The 18,511-nt window shown below is 49.1% G+C and overlaps 2 protein-coding genes across 5 annotated transcripts in view; one reads left to right on the plus strand and one right to left on the minus strand.

Annotated features, from left to right (window-relative positions):
- Positions 1-5,550, minus strand: part of SBF2 (SET binding factor 2) — a 491,808-nt gene extending 486,258 nt beyond the window's left edge. For all 3 annotated transcript variants that reach the window (XM_090032682.1, XM_090032680.1, XM_090032679.1), the window contains exon 1: positions 5,352-5,550. In XM_090032682.1, coding sequence (XP_089888808.1) covers positions 5,352-5,406 — 55 coding nt within the window. In that variant the 5' untranslated portion in view covers positions 5,407-5,550. The remainder of the gene's footprint in view (positions 1-5,351) is intronic.
- Positions 5,551-13,884: 8,334 nt separating this feature from the next.
- On the plus strand, positions 13,885-15,938 carry ADM (adrenomedullin). Of its 2 annotated transcripts, none has more exons than XM_090032686.1 (4): positions 13,885-14,014; positions 14,360-14,472; positions 14,869-15,000; positions 15,127-15,938. In XM_090032686.1, the coding sequence occupies exons 2-4, from the start codon at positions 14,375-14,377 to the stop codon at positions 15,380-15,382; spliced, it is 486 nt and encodes a 161-aa protein (XP_089888812.1). In that variant the 5' UTR covers positions 13,885-14,014; positions 14,360-14,374; the 3' UTR covers positions 15,383-15,938. The 2 variants fall into 2 exon arrangements, with proteins under 2 accessions (XP_089888812.1, XP_089888813.1); XM_090032687.1 differs by having other exon boundaries at positions 15,130-15,938.
- The last annotated feature ends 2,573 nt before the right edge of the window (positions 15,939-18,511 follow it).

Genomic DNA, 18,511 nt, shown 5'->3' on the forward strand with positions numbered 1-18,511 from the left:
ATAATCCTTTAAACACTAACATAAGAACTGGAAGTATAGATTTGTTAGAATCCGCAAGGTTCTGAGGCAAGTTCTACAAAAGGACAGGAGTGGCACTTAAGCAACTCAGTTCACATCTGCACTCTTTAAAACCCTGCCTAACCTGTTAGGCATCTAGGGGCTCCTATACACGGACAGGGAGCCTTCTCTGTTGCACTGGAAATCTAGTGCCTTATAGCACAGAAAATAACATGCTCTAGCAGACTCTAACGTCACATGTATCAGTGTCCCCATGCTGAAAAATGGCAGTGGGGTGCTTGGAACTAAAGACTGTCCAACAAGCTTTAGTTCAAAGCGCCCTGCCACCATTTTTTCAGCATGGGGATGCTGATACACATGAGGATTGGGAGCTTTTAATTAGCATGGCTTGCTAATTGAAGTGCCCCCCACACCTCCCAGAGCACATGTAAAATGCCCCAAGTGCTTGTTGATAAAGTTGCCCAAGTGCTTAGAGCTGTGTCCTTATGCACAGTCAAAACAGCCACCATCTCGGCAGAGCTGACCAGCTTAAATTTTATTCGACGCCTACACCAATTGGAAATCCTCAAATTTAAGTGCTCCTTTACCTAAAGGTCTAGAGAGGTGCTCAGGTGCAGAACTGCACGTTTCTGGAAGCATACAGGCATTCTACCCTGCAGGCACCCCCACAGGCAAACTGGGGTTGAGCTCTCAAGCCCAGAGGCTGCCCTGGGTCCCTCATGGCCACAGGGAAATGCTCCCCGTGACTTCCTGACCCCAGTCTGTGAAAGGTACAGGGAACAGTGGCAGCTTGACACCTTCCGGTCCCTAGAGGAATTAAGCAGTGGCAAATGCCCCTCACACCAGTCTGTGAAAGGTGTAGGGGACAGCAGCAGATCAACTCTTGCTGATCCTGGGAGTATTTGAGCTGCAGGGATACTTCCTTTGTCCTTTCCATAAACCAGGGCAGAAGCGTATCTGTTCAAGCTGGCGCAGGAAAACAGAGATCTCCCGGGTAGAAGTGGTTGTGTTTTCTTGTGGAAGAAAAGCCAGTTCTCTTCCATACAAAAACCCTTGAATGGCTGTACTCTGTTTTTTGTGCTTGGAGAATGGACAAGTGAACCAGTCTTCTGCTTCCAAAAGGGAAAATTTCACAGGTGAATGTACTTAAGTGTCAGTGGCTTTAAAGGAGAAGAATGAGTTGGCACTGGAGAGTTTGCATTAGCTTTTACAATGCGAGTGTGAGCACCTACAGCAGTGTTTCCCAAACTGCTGACACAGAAGGTGCGCTTTCTCCTCCATTAAAATTGACAGCACACTTCACTCTTACACCCAAAAATGGGAGTGGGGAAAAGGGGCTGCAACCGTGCAAATGCAATTTACAGGTGTTTGGTCCCAATGCAGGTCACTAGCAGCTGGAAACTGAATGTGTACTATAGCCAGGAAGCAGAGAAACAGTGGCAGCATGGGCCTTCCTCAGGGGAAGCAGCGTCAGGCTGAACAGGGGCAGCAGCCTCTTTGACATAGTACAGGGAGCCTCTCCACTACAAGTCCTGGGACCATAGGGTAGGGTAGGGTAGGGTGGGGTGGGGTGGAGGAGCCGTTGTAAACAAGCTCTCCACTGCCCTGGGAAGCCACAGGGAACAGGCATGACTGCAGTGGAAAGGGGAGCACAAAGACACTTATTGCTGAGGGCTCCCCAGAGCTCAGCGCAGCAGGGATGGGAGCCAGGCAAAAGAAAGCAAGAAAAAGAAAAGAAAGAAAAGAATCATCTTCAGAGCAGACTTCTGCTGTTCTCACAGCACACCCTTGGGGAACCACAGGTCTACAGGCTGCTAGAAAAGACTAAGCAAGCTAAATCCTCGCGTCTTTAACCCTTCAAGAAATGGGATCAATTTAACAATGGTTTTAGTATGCCTACACCACTATTCAAGTAGGCAGATGTTAACAATTACTTTGTAATAGTATATATCAGTACTTCTGGATACCTGTATAATTGTTATGTCTGTCTATACTTTTAGGCACCTAAGTCCAAAAGAGACTTTCAGACTGTAGAGCTAACTTGCAGCTGAAAGGAAGCAGCTAAACCCTGGAAAAAGGCAGAATTTTAGACACGTGCCTCTATTTAGTATTCATATTAGCTTTTCAGCATGCTGTCTGTGTGAAACCTATCTTGAGGTGCCTAACCCTCTCCATTCACAAGTACAGAGGAGTGTCAAAATCATCTGACCCCATGGGCCAGACAAGTGGCATGGGGCTGGTTTGTGTACTGGATTCAGCTCATACCTCAGTCATAGCCCAAGCACCACATACAGCACTCCCCAGTCCCACCATGTGGCATGCTGGTCCAGTTCAGAACCACAGGCAACACCACAGGTTGGATTTGGCCCATGGGCCCCATATCTTTGACATACCTGATACATTTTCACACTTCACTCAGGGCTGTGATTTTTCAGTGGGGTCCAGGCTCTTAAAAAGTAGGTCAAGCCTCTCAATGCTAAAGTTTTTCTGTAACTAGCCACTAATAGGGGTCCTAAAAACATGACAGTAAAATGGTATTTTTCTTCCCTCCTCAAGACCATTTAAAAAGCTACTTAGATCTAAAGCTGTAATAGCAATATTGAGAACTCTCACCAAAAGAAGTTGTGTCTAGATTTCCTAAAACATTAAGCATATTTCTGATTTGGAAATTTTGCATCAAATAAGCTTGAAATCAGTTAGAAAAGATAGTTTATTGATTCTTGTTTTTATACTACATACTAACATTTTATACCCATTTCATTCAAAACACCAAAACAAGAGTTTCTCTTTATTATCTCTATATATAGATTCTCTCTTTAGAAACTTTTAAAACCTTCAAGGATCATGCATTTAAAACAGTAGAAACATTTTGGTTGCCTCTCTCATACAAAAGGAAATATAATAAATATCCCAAGAGCTTGAATTGTAAGTTACAAGAAAAAAAATGTCACCACTCCATGTATAATGGGATTGTACGTGGGGGGTGAAGGAATTTGGAATACAATGTGCGCCTAGTCTTGTGGAGAATGTTGTTTTCTCTCAAACATTTTCAGCACAGGTTGTTAAAATAGCAGCAAACAAATTACACAACATCTAATTAAATCTAACATGGCTATTTTGACAACTTGATCTGAAGTTTGTCTTGAATGTATGCAATTAAGATTGTGCTTTGAAAATTCAAGTAGCATGGAAAAAATCAATTAGATAAATTCACAGAATGCAAATGGACAAACCTACTTAATTTTATGTATGCGAGTTATTTCTTATAATGCAGACAGCATAAGCTGCATGTCCTTAAGATAAAAACCTACTTGTTTTCTCTTCCCATGCACCTTCTATTTCCACCTGATACCTTCCAGAAACCCTATAATTTTTCCCCCAATTCCAGTGGCAAAACATCCTGAAATTGTTCATATCTTAACATAGAAGAATGGAAAAAAATTCTGCTGTGGACAGAAGACCTTCCATTGATAGGTTTTTAGTCCACTAACATTTTATAAACAACATCTGGATTTTATACTTTTCTTATATTTAAAGAAGAAAGAGAGAAAAGATAATACAGCTGCTATTTAGACTTCTCCAATGCATAAAGCTAGAAACTATGGAGTAACTGTTTCCTTCAGAAAATCTAAGAAAGTTAATTTAAGTAAAAGATTAAAAAAGGCTTGCTAGATGTAGACAAAGGAATTAATTAAAGGGCATTTAACATCCTAAAATCCCTCTTAAGGACAAGGTGCGGTTAACAGCTAAGTCCAAAAATATCCACTGAAAAGTATGGGTATTAATGCACCAGATGACCATCAACACCCTTGTACGTAACGCACGAGTTGAAAGTCTGTTCAGCAATATCAAAAGAAAATGTCAACACTACAGTCTGGAGACACCGATACTGCAATTAAGTAAAAAAAACCCACAAACAAGCATTTCCTGATGCTTGTGAAATGATAACTAAAAACGCTACCTCCCTTTCATTGACCAGACAAGGAAAATCATCTTTGCTTTGTCAATCAGTTGCAAATGCAGCCTTCCCTAAGAGCTTGCAACACACCACCCTGCTACCTACACTATATCATCATCAGCCATGCATAAGCTTTTGGCATCAACAGCCTACTTTGTCAGACGCTACAAAGCATCTTTCATAGCACCTGATGAAGTAGGCTGTTGCCGCCAGATGCTTATGCCCATCTGAATGAGTTAATTTCTCTAATCCCTGCCCTGCCTTCTGCCTGACAAGACTCAAGCGGCTAGTTCCCCCTCTATGCATTGCCAACATCACCTCTGCAGGTGGTAGTAACTGCTCACCCCCAGCAGAAAAGGCGATGGCCCCAGCTGGTTTCTAGGGAGGTCCCTGTGAACCTAGACTTAACGTTTTGTTGCACAAGAACAGAAGTGCCACACAGGGTCAGAGCAGCGGTCCATCTAGCCCAGCATCCTTGTCTGACAGCAGCAGGAGCAGCGGGGACCACAAATCAGCCTCAAACCCCACTCTGATCCCCTTCCCCTGCCAATCTGGCTGCTCTGCTTCTAGCTGCCAGCTCTGCCCCCCCCGCCCCCCGACCTGCTCCGGGTCCTGCATTTGTTTCTGGAGCAGAGGTTGGAGCTGTGGTGGTCAAAGGACATAGGCAGACAAAGTTCTTTCAGTATCTTTTATCAGACTGACTAAAATAGCTGGAAAAATTCTTCTTTGCAAGCTTTGAGGTACAAATATCCTTTGTCAGGCTGAGGAAGCATCTGCACTTGGTCACTGCTCTTCCTGGATGGGATAGAAAAGAAGCCAGAGCCATTGGCTGACTCAGTTTGCATTTTCATCCACTGGCTCTCTCACACGCATACAGGCCTCCTGCACAGACCAACTGCAGATGCTTCCTCAGCCTGACGAAGGGTAAAATTTATGCCTGGAAGTTTGCAAAGAAGAATCTTCCCAACCATTTTAGTTGGTCTAATGAAAAATAACGGATTTACCCAAGGAACCTTGCCTCCCGCCTGTGCCGCACCCTGGCAAGGGAGCGTGCGCAGGAGGCGTGCGCAGGGTGTAACCACCCCCTGCCCCAGCCCCTCCCTGACATCCACCAGCATTGGCTCAGACGTGCCTGAGGGCCAAATTTGGACGGACACACATACATCCACCCCGCAGGCCGAGAGGCAGGAAGAGGAGACAGGGAGCCGGGGAAGCCTCACACCCCTCCCTCCCTGCACAAGGGAAGACAAAGCCCGGCCGGCAGCTGGGGCCGCAGCCGAGCCTCAGGCGGCCGCGGACCCATGTTACCCCGGGGGAAGGGCTGTGTGTCCACGCCGGGAGCAGGGGGAGGGGACGCAGCGCCAGCCACACCTACCCGCCTTCTCGTGGTCATAGCCCACCACGATGAAGTAGTCGGCCAGCCGGGCCATGGCTGGGGAGCACCGCCCGCCGCCGCCCCCGCCGCTGCTCCTGCCCCCGCCGCCGGGCGCTCAGCATCCCCCCGGCTCCCGCCGCCGCCGCGGGGCGGCCCGCAGCGCCGCCGCCATGTTGGAGGCCCGGGCGCGCTGTGCGCCTGCGCGGCCCGCGCCCGCCGCACTGTGACCCCGCGGGGCCGGGCCGCTCTACCCCAGCCGCGGCAGCGGGCGCCGTGTGCTAGCGCCGTGACATCTCCGCTAGGCTGTGACGTCTTGCTTGCACCCCCAGAATGCTGTGACGTCCTCCGCATGCCCCGCAAAGCGTGACATTCCCCCCTGCGCCCCCAAAACACCGTGACGCGCTCCCCACACCCCCGAAAAGTGACGCCTCCGCCGTACCTCCTCCGTCCTACCTCCCCAAAACACCATGACGTGCTCCCCAGAAAACCGTGACGTCTTCCTACCTCCCCCCAAAAAACTGACGTGTACCCTGGAAACGTGACGTCTCGTCCCTACGTGCCCAAAACACCATGACGTGCTCCCCAGGAAAGCGTGACGTCTCCCTACTTCCCCCAAAAGCGTGACGTGTACCCCGGAAAAGTGACGTCTCCTTCCTACCTCCTCCAAACACCGTGGCTTGCACCCCCCACCCCTAAAACACCGTGGTCCTCCTCCCCACCCCCATGGAGCTGTGACGTTGCCCCGCTGACGTCGAAAGGAACGCTTTGATGTCATCCCCGCGCTGAGCCAGGTGCCCGGGGCCTCCCGGGCCCCGGCTGTGGGCGGCGTTGGGGCACGTTGTGAGGGCGCTCAAAAAGCAAGGGCAGGCGGGGCCCCTTGGTGCGGAGGCGGGATCCTGTTTCCCGCGGCCGCCGAGCGCTGGCGACGTGCCGCCCTGCACGGGAGTAGGGGGAGCGGCGTCGCGCATCCCCGCCCTGCGGGCCCCGGCCCTCCTTGCCCGGGCGCCGCCTTCGAGGCAGCGCGAGTCCGCGGGGAGACGTGGGGCGGGCGCACAGGGCAGGGCAGGGCACAGAGGGAGCCCCCCACGGCCCGGACGTGTCGCTGCCGCAGCCGGCCATGGGGCCACCCGCGCTTGCCAGCTGTGGGCCCTCCCCTGCGTGCGGCTCGCTTTCCGGGACAAGGCAATCGGGACTCGTAGGAGAGAGGATCTCTGTTCGACCAAAGATATCCTCTGTACTATGAGTCCTGATGGTCTTTTCCTCTAGACCAAAACGGCTACAAACTGGAGACCTGACGCTTTCCGGGAGAGGCAGTGGAGCTCTCGCCCCCCCAGCAGGAAGTCAAAGTCGCCCGCGGGTGTCGTGGACTCAGGGATCAGACGAGGAGGTTGGAAGGGACCCTGCTCAGAGCAGGGCTGTCCCAGCTCCCTCCGCCCAGCCACCGCTTTGTTTCTCCGGCTCTCTGTCAAGGATGGAGATTGCACCGCCCCTCCGAGAAGCCTGTTTCAGTATTTCAATAACCTCCTAGTGAGAAAGTTTTCCCTAATATCCAACCTAAGCTTCCCTTGCTGCAACTTGAGCCCATTGCTCCTTCTATCGGCTACCACTGAGGAAGTCCGTCTCCATCCACTCTCCGGGTCATCGCTTTAAACGTGACTGGGGGAGGGGATGACACAGAGAGAGAGAGAGAGAGAGAGAGAGTGTCCCTCCCCCAACATGTCTCTCCTGCCTCCCCCTCCTTGATCCGTCCCTTACTGGATCCCCCTCCCCACTGAGGAGAAATGTCCCCTCCAGGAGCCCTCGGGCTATGTGGGACATCGCTATATATAGTCTGTACATGGGAGCGACACCTTTTGTTCTCCCTGCAAGCTCCCCCAGCAGCTGCCAAGATGATGCAGATAGGCAACGCGCCCGACATGCCGGGGTTTTGATGCACTGTGCCAGAAACCAGCGTGATAAGCTCCCACGTGCATCCCAATCCTGATTTACAGTACGAGGGGGGAAAAACAGCCATCAATTACGTGGCAATAGTGGGGAGAGCTGAAGCCACAAGTAACAGGCGCTGTTTACATTCACCGCTTTACTCACGGGGTTTCCACTTACTCCACGGCAAGGAAAGGGAGGGAAAGGATCGCGGTTGCGTAAAGGAGCATGATTTGCCTTGTCGCCCACACCGAATAACTTAACTACGCTGCACATTTCGAAGAGTCATAAATAATTAGAAGCAACATTTTCCTGAGATACCAAGCCCCATGAACCCATTTGGATCTTCTCCCTCGTTACTTCCCAGTAGAGGGCAGCATCTTGTATTAATCTCTCTCAACGGCGGAGAAACCAATTCAATGTAAACTGGGAACACTTTATATCCACAGCTTTATATTCACACCTTTAACTCTCCTATGAAATATGAACTTTCATATCTACCTAGGAGAAGCTTTACAATCTTTTTTCCAATGCCTGATGAAGGGTGGTTGTGCCCAAAAGTTTGCAATTAAAAGACTTTTTTGTTGCAAAAATCGAGTTGGTCTGAAAAAGCTATCACCTCTACCACGAGTTCTGAGTCCTTTCCTATTCCCAGAGCAGGTTCTGTGTGGAGTCATTTGGTTCCCAGAGGCTAGCATGGTTTGAAAGGATCCATTTTTGAAACTAATGATCAGAATTTTAAGACCATGTTTCCCCGAGACTTTTCTAACTGAACCCCACAGAAGTAGTCTGAAATGTAGCGGTTTAAAGTCTTATAATGCGAAAACACTGAGATCATTGGATTGAAAGAATTACTGGAGTGGAACATAAGTAATGAAAATATGAATGAAGTCACACAGAATCCTCGTGAGGTGAAGAAGCTGGCAGACTCAATGCAGTCACTCTTAGGGTGAAAGAGCAGCTATTCAGAGTGTGCCCCAAAGAGAACAGAACAATTTACAAGGGGAACTGAGGAATTCTGTATACAACTAAAGTTGCACTGCAGCTTAAATGCCATAAGCAGAGTGTAATTACCTAATTTGGAATGTAACCAGGTTTTAAGGATTACATTCTCAGCTCTTTCAAGCAGTGGCATGGAATATGTAATAACAAATATCAGGATCTCACTTCCGTATCTAATTTCAGAGAGCACTTTTAACAGGAGAGGGTCTCTAATGTTGCTTGGGCATTAACTCACTGTAGACTTAAGGGACAAGAATACTACTTACTGAATCACCAGCACTGTTACCAGCCATATCTCACCATTACTAGGTCTTTTTTGAGACACACCTAGCTAAAGCATGATTCCTTTATGAAACTGTAGAAGTCTGGGACAAAGACAGCACTGCTTACATCAGGGGTGGGCAAAATGCAGCCCAGGGGCTAGATGCAGCCCACCGGGCCATTCTTTCAGGCCCACGGGCCCCTAAAAAATTTAGAAAATTAATATTCATCTGCCCCTGGCTGCCTGTCATGCGGCTTTCGATGGCTTGCCAAAACTCAGTAAGTGGCCTCTGCCCAAAATAATTGCCCACCCCTAGCTTACATAATCAAACAAAAAAGAAAAAGCACACTACCTTTAATTCACTTTGAACCACACCCTGTCTGTGCAACCATACCAATGTAGTTGAGCAGCTAAGAAATATTTAGGAACTAATCCTCTCACAATTCCTTACTTCCATTTGGACCAAGACACACAAAGATCAGAGACTTGCCTCCAACCATGGAGGAAGAGACTTGAACCTGAATTCCCAGGCCAATCTCCCAATGATGATGTGATGGGCTAGCTAGTAATGATTTGGCCCAGGTGTTTTGAAAGGGTAAAAGATGACTGGAGGGTTTGGGATTCCCTTTCCTCACCGATCAGGCCCCAGAGACTCACCCTCCATGTCCCCTGATTGGCCCACCTGGAGGGGGATAAAAGGGGCAGTGCAGCGAGGAACCATGAGGAAGGAGTTTCAAAGACCTGGGCTAGCAGCAGTTGCCCCAGAAGAACCCAAAGAAGTGGGACCTGCAGGCCACAGTTGGACCCTCAGCAGCACAGTGTGCAGCTGGCTGGAGAGGCTCCCTCTGGGCTCCAGGATTCTGTATGAGAGGCTGCAGCCAGCAGGAAAGGTTGCCTAGCTCCAGCAAGAAGCTGAGCAGTGACCTGAGAGGTTCCCATCTCTGTTCTAGCTCCTTCAGCAAGAGGTCAGGGAGCGCAATGTGAGGCCAGGGCTTCTGGAAGGTCAAAGTCCCTAGCAGCTGAGCCTAGTACCAGTACTGGTAGCTGTGTGGCAGAGTTTCTGTTTACTATATGGGAAGTCTGAGTTCAAGTCCCTGCTGGGATGAGTGAAGCAACTAGGGGGAATTCTTGCTGGTGTGGAAAAGGGGTCATTATATTTTCCCTCTTTCCTCCCTTCAGGTACCTAGGCCCTATATTCCTTGTTATTTCTCATTTTGTATTTTGTGCATTTTATATTTTGCCAACCAGTATTGTTTGTTCTGCTGTTTGTGTTTTATATTTTGTTAAACCTGTCTTTTGTCAACTGGATGAATGTGTATGATTGATGGTAAGTGCCTAATCTTTATTGAATCCTGCCCCCTCGGGGTGTTGTAGTATCCCCTATACCCCCTGGTTTATACATGTTATGTTCCCACAACCATATACCTTTTAATGAGAAAACAGTAAAGTCCCCACTGGTGGTCTGGCTCTGCTCTATAGGGGGAGGAGGGTCCCTATACCTCCCACAGCACTTGTGCACCTGCTCCTATGCCTTCAATTGTCAAGGGGGTACATCTTGGAATACCACCTGGGTTACAACAAAATAATCTTTCCTTCCTGAGAGGAGGTGGGTTTCATCCTGCTATTTTTCAGTATTAAAAGGGCTCATAGAAATCTGGGTATCTTCATTCTAAACATCACAAGTAAACTATAGACTTTGGCCTAACTTTTCAAAAGAATCCAGAGTTATTTTGGGGGCCCCAATTTTTGAGTACTTTTTGAAAAATCAGCTCCCTTTGAGGCATCCAAAAATAGAGGCATCCAAAATCATTGGACAATTTTGAATATTATGGTCCAGAGTCATTCAAGGGGAGGGGGCTGAAAGCAAGAGCTGTACATGTTACATTTGGCTGGCATTTTACATCGTATGTGTCATACAATACTTAGATTCATGCATGCTTTAATTCAGTTGCAAGCTAGGAAGGGTCTGAGATGTTAGGGATCAATCCATACTTGACAAGGTCTGTAGTCCCAACTGACTTTAAGGAAAGATCTTGCATAAAGAACATGAAAGTTTGCCTGAAAGATTTTTTTTTCCCATTGATGCGCGGAGAGTTTAGGGAAACTCTCCTCTTCAGAGCTACCTGTTTAAAGTGCTGTACAAACAATAACTAATCCTCACAATCTTTCTCCAAAGAAGGTACATGTTGTAAAGCTCAATATGCATGTGGGAAAGCTGAGACACAAAGGGGTGAAGTAACTTGCCCAAGGTCAACAGCAAATTAGAAACAGGACCAAGATTAAAATTCCAGGCTTCCAGACAGATAGCCTGGCACTAGTTTCCCCACCCTACCAATTTCCCAATTACTAGGAGTTAGTATCCACATAAGAATGGACATCTCCCAGGAAACACAAATCGTATTGTAGTGAGACAGTGTCTCACAATTATATTTTATGAATAAACCCCAGGGAAAATTTTGTGCCTGTTTTTCAAACAGTAAATAACTTGGCTGTGTAAAAAATAATCTGAACAACTGGAAAGGCACCATTATCTCACCGTGCAAATGCAGTGGTTATACGTCGTTTTTAAACGATGTATGCTCAAATAGAACAAAAACAACTGAATTAAGAAAACAATGTTTTTGTTAGATTTACAACCAGTTTTACCTGTGAAACCCTCTTCACAAAACACATTGGCAAGAAACTGTATCCGGGTTGATAACCTGTGCACCGAGCTTTAATCCCTTATTAGGATGAAAGCACTTAATTACACAGCACCGGAATGAAGGTTGTACTCAACAGACTTCCAGCATGGCACTCTGTCGGGTGTACCAAAGAAAAAGTAGGATGGAGAACCGTATTGTTTCTGCTAAGAATAGGCAGAACATACTTTGCCTTTTGGCCCAAAGTCTTTGATCAGGGATTTTCCAGGTTTTTCCTAAGTGTCTCATGTACTGGCACTCCAGGGGATATTTGACTAGAACAATGGCCATTGCATAAAATCCTGTCGTCTGACTCAGCAAAGGTAAGATCTGGTTCAGGATGTATTTACTCCTGATTAGGGAAAGTTTTAAGCGGAAAGCTGCCAGGCACTTGAACCTTAGTTGCATAAATTACACCTTTAAAATACATTAGCTTCTCAAAGTCTTAGTATAGTCTTGCCTGTGGCACAAACCCGTGTGAAAACGGTGCACGTGTGATATATTTCTCCATGCCCCTCTCTCTCTGCTTAACCTTTAACTACATTATTTACCGCTGCTCTGGAAGGTAGTTTGTACAAAAGGCATTGGGACCCCTGCTCTGAGTAAAGCTGCCCAGTGTGTAAGCAGGACTAAGCCATAAAAATGCCAGAGTGGAAAGTTCCCACTTGTTTTCCTCCAGAAAGATATGCATGTGTTTTTGCTATAGTGACAGCTCTGTCTCTTTCCCTAGAAGAAGCGATCGGCGGTAATTGTTTCTCTGGAAATGGAGAAACGCTTCTGCAAATCACCTGCGGCAGCCCACCTAACACCCTCCCCTTTGCCAAAAATGGGTGAGCGCGAGTGAAGAGCCTGGAGTAAAGTCCATCGCAGGCTTTAGAAAAGAAAGGCGATCCGAACTCGAAGAAATGTAACAAGCAGTCGGGAGAGATGGAGACACAGAATAATTCAGGGACTGTCAAACACATATTTGAAGTGAATTATAAATGTAATGATAAACAGCTGAAAAGCCCCCCTACAAGTTTGGCCTGATAACAGAAAGAACTCATTCGAAGTTGCAAAGCAGTAAATTAATCAGTCGCGGCTCCCAGTTCAGCATGACTTTTCAAAGATAAGTATCAGACACTCGGCTGGTTCTCGCCAGGGAAGGAACACGGTGAGTCACCTGCATTCCAGGGGAAGTCTTCACCCGCAGATCTCTCCCACGTGCCAGACCTGCCGCACTCCCCCCAGGCAGGAGGCAGGGCTGGGTAACCGCGGGAGACAGCATCATACGCACACCCACAGTTCTTGAATAATCCTATGAGCAGAAGCGTGAATGAAATATTCCGGGGGTTGAATCCAGGGTCTCCCCTTGACTACGTCTCCATAGCAAAGGCAGCGGGACAGCAGGGATCTCCTTGGGAAGTGTCCGTACCGGTCTAAAGAATTTGCATTGCATCAGCTAGGCTAGGGCTGGTTCAGTCTGGAGCAGACTACAGCGTCCTCTGTTCAAATCGGAGAGAGAAAACAGCTGTAACCTTCACAAGAGCTATGTATCACGGTATTGTAAAAAGAGGTATTCAGGGAACGCGGGCAAAAGCCCCGACACCGGCAACACACGTGCACAATTTCACCATCCTCCTTATTCACAGTAGTGAAGTTAAGCACAGGATAAGTGTAAGTGTAGGAAGATCCGAGTCAAATGGTTCGGGGCAGCTTTCCCCCTAAGCAAAAATTCCCCCACGGTATTTTTGTTATTTTGGACTGTCTCTAGTCTAACAGTAATATTTAAACTTCGGAGTGTCAGCTGTCTATACACACACCTCTTCAGGTATATGTATATATGTAAGGGTGTGCGTGTGTATATGTGTAGGCATACATATGTATACGTGTGTGTATGCATATACCTGTATATATGTGTGTGTATGGCCGTATATATATATATCAATGTGTATGTGTGTGCATGTGTGTGTGTATATATGTGTATGTAGATGTATATGTATGCATGCATATGTATGTGTGTGCGTGTATGTGGATGCATATACATGGATATGTGTATGTATGCATGTATAGGTGTGTGTATGTATATGTATATTATGCATGTGCAATATATATGTGGGTGTATGTGGATGTATACACATGCCTAGGTGTATCTCCGCATGTGTGCGTGTATGTGGATGTATATACGTGTGTGTAATGTGTATTGCAGCCGACGCTAAGACGATCGCTACTACCCCAGAAAGTGGAGTCAGAAAAAATGACTTCGGATGATCTTCTCCTCACTTTAGTTAGTAAAAAGCCTGGTTCTAGTGAAATGATTCTCTATAATCCATGTTTCACCTTTTTACACATTTTGTTATTCCCAGAGCTGTTTGGCTGTTGCAAGGGATCGGGTCTGGCTAGTAGGCAGAGAGCGAGCGATCCCCTGCGCCGCTGGGGCAGCCCCGCAGGTAGGCACTGGCAGCCTGCTTCTGCCCTCGCGTCCCGTCCAGACCCCTGGGCTCAGCCAAGCCTGCAGCACATCCCCAGACCAAACGCCCACCCCCGCCCTGTCTTTGCTAATCGTACATTTCCCCTCGCCTTGGCTGCCCCCCCTCGAAGCCCCGCTGGGGGGGAGGGGCAGACGCGCCGCCCACTTCCCCCGCTATAAGAGGGCGAAGCTGAGCGCCGGCCAGTCAGTGGTTCCTCCTGTGGCACAAGGGAGACTTGAGTTTTTCCTGGGCTCTCTGCAAAACCTTCCTGCACAAACTCCACCTGTGGCGTTGGGCTCCGCGGCTGCCAGCAACTTTGCTCTCTGGGATTATCAGCACCAGCAGGTACGAGCCTTTCTGCGCGGGGGCTGGAGAAAGGGGCTTTTCTCCTGGCGGGGCTGGAGCTTGAGGAGCTGTCTCTTGGCACTGACTCCGGGCATCAGCGCCCAGCCAAGCCCGGGGGGCTGCCCGGGGCAGAGCTGCAGCCTGGAGGGAGGAGGGGGCTGCTGCAAGCCCGGGGTGGGGGGTACTAGTAACAACCCCGGTCCCCCCGCGGGCTGTCTGCCCCGCTCCTGCCCTGTGGACCCGGCGATCGATGGCAGAGCAAACATGAGCCTTGCCCCCCGCACCGGGGGCTGCGAGCCGAGCCCGTCCCCGTGTCTCACCCCTTGTCCCGCCCGCCCCCGCCAGGTCCCGGCCGCCGCGATGAAGCTGCTCCACGTCGCGCTGCTCTACCTGGGCTCCGCCACCTTCCTGGGGGCCGATGCCGCCAGCCTCGACGTCGCTTCAGCCTTCAGGAGAAAGTGAGTGTCCCCGCTGCTGTCCGGGCTTGGCGGGGGGATCCAGACTGGGGGAGATCCAGGCTAGACTGGGCTGAGGGGATCTGCGCTGGGTTGGGGGATCAGGGCCGGGCTCGGCTGGAGGGGACCTGGGTGGGGGGGCTGAGGGGATCCAGGCTGGAGGTGGGGTGGGGTGGGGTGGGGAGGGAATGGGGGCCGGGCTTGACTAGGGGGATCTGGGAGGCTGAGGGGATCCAGATTAGGTTGTGGGGGTGGTGGAAGGGAATTAGGGCCAGGCTGGGCTGGAGGGGCCCCGGGCTGAGGGGGTCCAGGCTGGGCGGGGAGGAATGGGATCAGGGCTGTGCTGGGGGGATGCGGGCTGCGATGCGGGGCTGACGGCCGTGCGCTGCTTCCTCTCAGGTGGGCTCGCTGGGCGCTGTCGCGGGCCAAGCGGGACGTGCCGGCTGCCCCCGCCCCGGCCGGTCCGGCCGCCGTGCAGCCCTTGGTGCGGCCCGAGGACGTGAAGGAGGAGGCCGGGCTGTGGCATCTCAGGTGAGGCCCCGGGCGCGGCGGGGGAGGGAGCGGGGAAGCCGCAGGCGCGTGCCGCGGGAGCCGGTGCAGGGGGGCGGGCTCGGGGCGCCCCCGGCCCGCTCTCACCGCGCCCCCTCGCCCTTGCAGCAGCAGCCGGGAGGCCGCCCACATCCGCGTGAAGCGCTACCGCCACAACCTCGGCAGCTTCCCGCACTTCCAAGCCATGCGCATGGGCTGCCGCTTCGGGACGTGCACGGTGCAGCAGCTGGCGCACCAGATCTACCAGCTCACCGACAAGGAGAAGGACGGCGCGGCGCCCGCCAGCAAGATCAGCCCGCAGGGCTACGGCCGCCGCCGCCGGCGCTCGCTGCCCCGCCCGCCCGCCCCCGGGCCCAGGACATAGGCACGAGCCGCCGCCGCCGGGACGGGCCGCACTCTCCCGCCCGCGCCCGGCAGGACACTGGGACCTGAGCGCGGCCCCGCGGGGCCGCCACATACTTGAATGTCGCGAGAGGAAACGTGCAATGGGACGTGGTCGGCTGGTTACTGTCCGCGGGTGCGTGCGTGCGTGTGTGTGTGTGTGTGTGCAAGTCTGCGTGTGCGGGGTGTGGAGGAGAGAAACGTCGGTATTTAAGAGGTGACTGTGTCTGTGTCTCCAGTCCCTTGGGTTTTTTTTTTTTTATCTTCTTTAAAAAAAAATTATTTTTATACGATGACATAAATATAAATATATCTAAATAAATAAATAAATATATATATATATTGCATAAGGGCATTTTAAAAGCATTGTATTCCCCCCCGTGTGAATGTCAAACCTGGTGCGTGTGAAACTCCTTATTTCCCCCCCCCCCTTTTTTTTTATTTGGTCTCTTGCATTCGGTCTGATGAAAGCTGTGGAGAATGTATGGGCTGTCCTCCCTGGGTAACTGCCAAACAAAAATAAACACTATTCTATAAGACTTTATTTTTTCTTTTGTCCACCTTTCTCCCCCCCCCCATAACAAGAGATGATGTAGTTGGGGATGGTCCTGCTCTGAGGGGTACCTGGTGGGGGTCAGACTAGATGCGCTTCTGAGGTTGCTCCCAACCCTATGATTTTTGTGAAGAGCGAAATGATTCGTCTTGCTTTTCCTAGCCTCACAGTGCAGAAAGGGGGGCATTAAGCCATTAATCAAAGGCAGTTTGTTCGCAGCCAACCTAGATCCCAAAAGCCTCTCAAACAAGCAGAACCTACATCTCAAAATGCTAGCCAGGGCTGTTTAGAGGACTTCAAGGCCTTTCCTAACATGCTCTAATCTGGGCTGAAATGTGTCAGAGCTTGGAGCGATCCCGCGAGTTTATTTTTTGCCACAATTAATCAGAGAAACAACTTCAAACCTCAACATTGCACAACACAGTAAGAGATTTATAGAGGGAACCCGTTCCAAAAAACGGTCATGGCAGTTTCCAAGGTTATTTATGTTGAAGGATTTCCTGGGCCATGGTTCAGGTTAAAGTTTAAATCCTGACTGGCTCAATGCGGGCAGGATGTCTTGGTTAAAGCCTTAAGATTGGGGATTTTTGTTTTTTGTTTGGGTTTTTTGTTTTTTTTTCATAAAGAAATTCCTAACACCACAGGCCAGAAAACAAACTGAGATACTGCAGAGTTTATGAATGCAGCTACAGCACCATCTAATGGTATCTATGCTTCAAACCTCAAGTCCCCATTAGATGAGTGTATTTTAATAATGGTTTGAACTTAGCAGATAAGTTTGCCTTACTTCAAAATAGCTGTGAAGATAATGGTCACCCTTGACATACAGGAAAAGGAAGGGAACAGAGCAGCCCTTGGTATTCAGAGATTAAAAGGCTAGACTGTAAATCCCAATATGACCAGGTGTGATGTTTTTACTGGATATGGACATGCCTCGGGCACAGACTGACTTAAACCATCCGAAGAGGAGTGGAGATGCAGCAGAACAGCACCATTTGGCTTGCATAATTCCTTTTGCAAATGAAGGAATTTGTTTTTTCTGGGAAAAGTAAATGTAAACAGATAGTGAGATCTTTACCAGAACTATCTTTAAAAGGTGCAGATGCTTCCAGTTGCATGGGAAAAAAACCTTGCAACTGCATGGATAAATTCTGCATGTTGGGTTTGACTTCTGTTCCCACTCCCACAATGAATACCAGACCTGAACCTTGGGGTGTTTGCACTAATAGTTCATGGAAATCCGTTTTAAGGTTTGGTTTGCATATGTTACTGAATATTTTAATTGTTCCTCTCTTGTTTCATGACATTTGTGGAAAGAAGAGACAGGCTTGGTAAAAATAAAACAAACGTGAAACAAATTTTCTTTTAGACCACCTACGTGGGATTAACAGCCACTAGGGTCTCTCACCTGCAAACTTTGGCTGATGGCTGTCCACCAATCCGCAACAAGGAGCAGCTCTCACAAAAACAGATCAAGATCTTTCACTCATTCTGCCTTGTACAGTCTGTAGCACCTTATAATTCTTCTTGGCAGGGGAGAGGGAATAAAACACAGAAAGAAGTTTAGGTCCCATCAAAATCAATGAGGTGACTCTTATTGATTGTAGTTACACAACCATACACCTTTGGTGACCCTAAACTTGGGGGGCAGGGCAATACCAGGTTGTACACTGGGTAAGTGTTGACTTTAAATGGATAAGTGTCTGCGGTTGCACATTCCAAGTACCTGCTTTCATTTTTATTTATTTTTTCTTTATCCAATGCCCCAAACCGTCCCCTGTTCAAAAGGCTTCTTTTTCTTTTTCTTTCACTGCTGGGAAATACTAAAAGGAGAGGACTCTAAGATTCATGGCCTAGATGAACAGGGCTGATGGCCAGCAAACTAGTGCCCAGGCCACTATTTTGATATCATGGGGGGGGGAGGGGGGGAGGTTAATTTTCCACTTCAAGGATCAAGAGCACCATCTGGTGCTGTTGGATGGAATTACAGAATCTCCTAGTTTAAGCAGTCTGGTTTCAGTTGGGAGTGAATAAGGAACTGAAGAAAAGTGAAGCTCTGGTATTCCTCTCTGACATTTTTAAATTAAGTAGATCAATTAAGTGAAAAGAGAAACACTGCTGAACCCTACTTGCCAAAGGGTACTGGATGATATTTTCTCACAGAGAAAATATCAGGGGCTAGGAAAAGGGAACTTCCCTCAAAATATAGACATTTACCACGTATCTTTGGTCAGTGCCTAGCAGAGCGTAACTTTGACTTGGTTAAGGTATAGAGACATTGTTCTACAATACATTGCTCTACAATACATACACATGTAGTAGCTACTAAACAGGGCAGTTTGCAGCAGTTCTCTGGAAGCAAGAGAAGGAAAGGGAAGAGGAACCGGGCACCAGATCCTGCTCTGGGAAGGGAAGTGAGCCAGGGTTGCCTGTGTGTTTGGCTTGCTGAGGGTTGTTTGGTGGGCTATGTGCTTGGGCCTGTGCTCTGAGCAGCTGAGAGGGCTTGTTGATATTTGACTGCTGCCTGGGTGTGACAAAAGGCCTTAAATAGGCCTAGCC

Source organism: Crocodylus siamensis, chromosome 2, assembly GCF_052110815.1.
Source record: "Crocodylus siamensis isolate JL-2025a chromosome 2, ASM5211081v1, whole genome shotgun sequence".
Taxonomy (NCBI): Eukaryota; Metazoa; Chordata; order Crocodylia; family Crocodylidae; genus Crocodylus; species Crocodylus siamensis.

What these genes read in the sequence shown, in the direction of transcription:
- ADM (XM_090032686.1), top strand. Translation starts at nt 14,375, where the DNA reads ATGAAGCTGCTCCACGTCGCGCTGCTCTACCTGGGCTCCGCCACCTTC. An exon ending in GCTTCAGCCTTCAGGAGAAA is followed by an intron (nt 14,473 to 14,868) that starts GTGAGTGTCCCC and finishes GCTTCCTCTCAG; the next exon opens with GTGGGCTCGCTGGGCGCTGT. An exon ending in GCCGGGCTGTGGCATCTCAG is followed by an intron (nt 15,001 to 15,126) that starts GTGAGGCCCCGG and finishes TCGCCCTTGCAG; the next exon opens with CAGCAGCCGGGAGGCCGCCC.